The following is a 5,589-nucleotide window of genomic DNA, read 5'->3' on the forward strand; positions in this document are numbered from 1 at the left end:
CTTTGGAAATACCATGCCTCCACTTGCGCTTCCTGCTACTAGAGCCTCCCTCCGTAAGAGAAATAGATGTATTGTACATGTTTCATGGTGGTGCTGCAAAATTTGCAAATTGAAAATCACTTCACACCAAGCTATCACTCTCTTCCTTTGATAAGTTAGCTCCAATATTTACTCACTTGAATGTAGGAATGGCATGTGAAAATTTAGATTGTCTCTGTACTTTTGGTATATGGCTTACATCATGATTGCAGAACCATATCCATTGTGAAATCAACTGTCTATAAATGTTCTCTCATACCAAAAACATGGTGCAACCAATCCCACATGACGGCTCTGTAACTTGTTACCACAATTTTTCTTCCCTTTCATTCTGAAACATTTCCTCACACAATTGGTTGGCATCCTCCGTAAAGCCCACTCTTTGTGTGCAACTTTGACCTCTTGAATACACCTTTCTGAATCCTATCCTTCCTTATTTGAAATGCGTTCTCTTGCTTCATATTCAATGACATATACCTCTTCATTATCCTCTCTAGCAAACTGTATATTGCATGGTCTCCCTCTGGTTTTGTGTTGCCTTGCTTCCATTACATATCCAGGTTTATGTGAACTCGTATTGGCATGACTAGATCACCAAATGTGTTATTGTGACTTCCTTTGGAACAACATAATAGATCATACACTTGCAAACATGTGAACAAGTGACCATTTTCTCACAATAGTGGCAAGTTATTTTAGTTTTTCCTTCGCGGCAAGACAGCACATGCTGATTTGTCTGTCCAGATGACCATGGAAAAGGGCATCATTGTATTTTCTTTCACTCAGGTAAAAAGGACATGTCGACCTGGAACATTGATGACTTCCAAGACAATAGCCCAAATGCAATGTGCAATCTATAGCCATGTTGGTCGAGACTAAAGGTGACCATCATAATTCTGCTCCATCCCAAGCATACTTTTATTGTCATGTGCTAGAGGAAGCTCGAAACAAACATTGCCATTATAGATTATTGGGAGCTCTTCAACCATTTTGGGAGGTTCACAAACCACTGGTAGTTTGGATAGCCTGCAGGATTTACCTCTATTTTTTTATCCATGCAATCATGGATGTATCCTTTGAATACTCTTGCCTCATTTGCTCAACCAACCCCTCTGTTTGTAGACAGGTTTTTGGTGCCTTGGTTGTTTTCCCTGTTTTGAGGATAATTGTTTCTGCATCTTCATCAGTATCAACATTTCAATGTAATGGAGTTGAATTGTTGTTACATGGTTTGGCATAAAGAGAATCATCACCAACACATAAACACAATCATCTGAATGTAAAATGTGGTAAGCAGAGGACAAAGTACGATGAAGGAGGTAATGCTTTTGGTCTTTGTGATCCCATCTTGGTAGCACATTGACCTTAGACACAGAGCTCCTTGTCTAAAAGATTGCTTGCAAACCTTCAAATTTAAAGGAAGGAGGAACATTAATCTTCTAAGAAAGAATGGTTGAAGTTTTCATGTTTGAAACAGACAAGGAGGAGGAATGCTTGAGGTAAAGAAAGTGCAAAAGGATATAGCTCTAAGGAGTTAAAGTAGAAAGATAGAGAGTGTGTCTAAGACACAAAGAAAGTGCAAAAGGATATAGCTCTAACGAGTTAATGCATTCATTGAAAACGGTTTTTATAGATTTGGAATATTCATTCTTCAAGATACGCATAGTAATCATCAGTAAGACACATTTGAATTAACATCTCTTTATATCTTTTTGCTAGCACACCTCGCTTTCACAATCCTTCAAAATATGTGCATATATATAAAAATAAATTGTATGTATATTTCCTTATTGCAATACAATATTAAAAATACTTTAAACTTTTTATTTTATCATTATTATTATGTGATTTTTAAGAGTTGATTAATAATATATTTACTATATATCTCTTCATATTTATTGAGTCCTACCATGTGGCGAGCGAGAATTGTCAAGCGAAGGAAAATCAGAGCAAATGAATAAAGAAACCAAATGGGCTTTGTCAAGAAAGATGAATGAAGATCCTACTTAAAGCCCTAAGTGATAGCAATAATACTGTTCAAAATGAGAATCTTTTCTAGAATCCCTAAGTAATCGTAGCAATAGCATTGTTCAGAGTTAGACTTTAGATTCTTTTGTGCAATTGAGGCTTGATGTCGAGCAATGAGAAACCCAAGCAGGTAGCAAAGCTATTACAAACCATGCAATGATCCACAACTACATTCAACACCATAAATTTAATTTTAACTTTAAATTTAGTCAACAATGCTCATACATCTACAAAGTTTCTAAACTATATTAAGAGACAATTGTCATATCTTATAACCAAAAAAGAGAGATTTCTTTAGGATTATAAGATAACAAGTGGAATATTTAGTGGAATATAGAGAGCAACATGTCATGCCTCTACACTTTAACAACAACAAGAAATGCTACGGTTCTATCTCATGACTATGAAGAGTCACACTCGTCATCAATAAAAACATTGCGCCTCTGAAACTTCTTGTGGGTGTCAAAATCGTATCGTATATCAGCAGCCATGGTTTTTGCAATCCCCTCAGCATAAACTGGCAACACACTTCCATACAAAAAGAAAAAGGTAAGTCTCATAATCCACATGTAAGCAATACATAACCTTCATCATTGAAACATAACAAGTCTCAAATTGTTGTTTGAATCATTATCCATAATTTTCAAATACTGAACAATCAATGATACCAAAAAGTGACAAAGTAGCCTAAAAGTATGATGGATACATAAAATAGTGGGGGAAAATGAAGTGTAAGATGAACTCTCACTAGTCATCAAAGGGGTTGACACGCGAAGGCATGTCACCCACATCATCAACATCAAGAGAGGTGGAGGCCCCCTCTCTGCTTCGCTTTTTAGGGCGAAGTAATGGTTGCACATAATCTGAAATCAAAGTGTCGTCACTGTCGACTGCTGCACACACCTGCCATGTGCTTAAGCATGCTGCCAATACGGGTGATGTACCACATCCCAACTCCAAACAAAGACCTCCAGGCCTACAAAGAAGCTCCACAAAACATGCAATAAAAGAATGACTTCGTTGCAAGCCACCATGCCATGGCTCCCCGGATGATGATCTCGCTAGAGAAGACTTTGGAAGATGGTGCATCATGTAAGAATCCAAAGGTTGCATGCCAAGTCGATTGAATAGAGGAGTGCTCTCAACCACAAAGCAAGGTGGTTGCATGCCAACCCTATGCACCATAAGTAAGAGAGAACAATGACACTACACCACCACATAGACAATTAGAACAATAAAAATAACAATAACACACCAAAATGAGAAACAAAGAAGTTAATTATGTAGAAGAGCATTACCTCAATCCGACCACCAAAGCTATTACCATAACCATAAGCTCCATGATGAAGGACTACAATGCGACGATGAATAGTCATCTCTGATGCACGACAAAATCTCTCAACCCAGCCAATGGTATCTCCTGCAAGAGGTTTCTAAAGTCACAATAGAAAACATACAACAAAAATATCAACAAGTATTGTATAAAATTAAGATTGAAGCACAAACCTGTCATAGAGACCATGATCAACAACCACCCAGAGTCTGACAAAGTAGAATATGCAAGTTGCATGCCTGCACGAACATGATCCTCACTACAAACATCCCAAAGGGGTACAACAGGGGAGGCTAAGTGGGAACCACCAAAGGGAAGATCCAAAAAAATAAAATCAGCAGCCCATGCGACTGTTCTCCCACCACGCACGTACAAGGTCCCATCAAAGCGTGAAGATCCCATGTGCTCATGAACACGAATCCATGCCGGATGTCGAACACCGGCCCTAAAATCAGCAGCAATGGCTATGTAGTCCCCAGAAATGGCCATGCATCGTGAGTCAGACAATGAGGACAGAGAAGACAAGGGAATATCAACGATGTAGACAAAAGAAATGGTTTTCTTTGCAACAATCTCCCCATGAGCTACTGCAATACAAGAGGCTAAACAAAGTGAATTAACTCCAATAAATGAACAGACAAATGTCTGCATCGTAAGTGATAGCTCACCATGCTCTCGCTCCATGTTTTCATCCACCCTAGTCTCAACAATCACCTCCTTTCCCTTGTGAGTAGTATTTGTAGCTTAGAAAAAGAAATAAAACACAATATGACCAGTATGTAAAACAAATAAGTCAAGAAAGAAGAGAGTTTAAAGCTCTTCAACAAATCATGGTTCAGTCTGTTTTGAGTAACCATTTACCTGATATTACCTCATTCACTCTAGGAGGTAGAGGCACATCGACGGATGCGCCACCAACTCTCATAGTATCGTGAAGCTCTCTCTCTCTGGCCAATACATGCCCAGAAGCCATGTCTATCCACCATGGGCATGTCTCCATCTCCCAAGTAGTGAGCTTATGTATGGAAGGGGAGTACATGCATTCTTCCCCAGTAGATAGTTGTGCCCACTGCTTAGCTAAGAATGGAATCCCTGGAAGAAAGCCTTTTCCAACCAAGGATAATAGAAATCTAAAACAATCAAACAAAATAACATCACTACAAACTTTGTAATTATGAAAAGCTTGAAATAAAAGTATGATGAGCTTGACCTATAGGCTAGCCGTTGAGATGCCATGCGTACTGTGTCCACTTTCTTCATAGCTTGCTTGTCAACATCTTTTGTCTTAGCTTCAAGAGAGGTTTCCAAAGGAAAAAGATAGGGTCGTGCTTCAAACTTGAGCTCCTCAAAGTAAGAGGCAAGAGAGCAATCATGAGGCAACAAAATACCACCAACAATGTTGGTTAAGTCCTCCACAAACTTTGTGGCTCTCTCAAATATCCTTTGTAGAAGGCCTTCTCTACGAATCCAACTACATAACTGTTGGGGTATAAAGCCCAATGTGGTCGCCCAGGTATGTGGGCGGGCCGCCAGGTATGTACACATATTCTTTTGTAAAAACCTAATAAGAACTCACTATGCTATACACATTACAGTAGAGCGAGTTCACCATATCGTCGTGCTCTTCTTCTCGCACTCTCTCTCGCGTCGCACTTCCGCTCGTACTCCTTCAACTGGTATCAGAGCTCAGATCGAGGCTCGGGGCAGCACTGCAGGAGGCTAGAGTCACCAACTCAGATTGGAGTGAAATTCGACAGGCGAAGACACGGCCACAGTTCAGCTTCGACAAAGGTCTGCGCAGGCCATTTTCGACTACGTGGTCTCAGCGGGCGCAGATCCGACTCTGCAAATTTGGGGTTTTCGGCCTACGACTGCAGGTGCTGAGAATATCGACACTCCTAGAGTGTTGATTTGTGGCTGTCTACACATCGAAGGACGGCTCACAGTTCTTGGAGGCGTGTCACATACGACACGGGCGCATCTACACACAGACTGTAGGCGACATCCACTAGTTCATCAGGTAGCTTGTGTTTGCTACTTGATATTCCAGATTTCATCCTGACATTGCAGGTACTTCCACATGGGGTGTATTGTCAGAGATGATGTATGTCTGTTGAGGGTTTGCTGGCTGTGAGTCACGCAGCAAACAACCGCCGCAGCGGTTACAGCATACAGTGGGAAATTTGTGG

The 5,589-nt window shown here is 40.2% G+C and overlaps 1 protein-coding gene across 1 annotated transcript; it reads right to left on the reverse strand.

Moving 5' to 3' along the window:
- Window positions 1-2,468: 2,468 nt before the first annotated feature.
- On the reverse strand, window positions 2,469-4,325 carry LOC147456310 (uncharacterized). The gene is made up of 6 exons (XM_086513835.1): window positions 4,262-4,325; window positions 4,069-4,143; window positions 3,574-3,987; window positions 3,366-3,487; window positions 3,036-3,273; window positions 2,469-2,584 (listed from the first exon to the last, which is right to left on the reverse strand). The coding sequence occupies exons 1-6, from the start codon at window positions 4,323-4,325 to the stop codon at window positions 2,469-2,471; spliced, it is 1,029 nt and encodes a 342-aa protein (XP_086369961.1).
- Between the last annotated feature and the right edge of the window lie 1,264 nt (window positions 4,326-5,589).

This window comes from Adiantum capillus-veneris, chromosome 6, assembly GCF_014529385.1.
Source record: "Adiantum capillus-veneris isolate H3 chromosome 6, ASM1452938v2, whole genome shotgun sequence".
Taxonomy (NCBI): Eukaryota; Viridiplantae; Streptophyta; class Polypodiopsida; order Polypodiales; family Pteridaceae; genus Adiantum; species Adiantum capillus-veneris.

What these genes read in the sequence shown, in the direction of transcription:
- LOC147456310 (XM_086513835.1), bottom strand. Translation starts at nt 4,325, where the DNA reads ATGAGAGTTGGTGGCGCATCCGTCGATGTGCCTCTACCTCCTAGAGTG. An exon ending in GCTTTGGTGGTCGGATTGAG is followed by an intron (nt 3,274 to 3,365) that starts GTAATGCTCTTC and finishes GTGGTGGTGTAG; the next exon opens with TGTCATTGTTCTCTCTTACT. An exon ending in GCTTCTTTGTAGGCCTGGAG is followed by an intron (nt 2,585 to 3,035) that starts GTCTTTGTTTGG and finishes GTGTGTTGCCAG; the next exon opens with TTTATGCTGAGGGGATTGCA.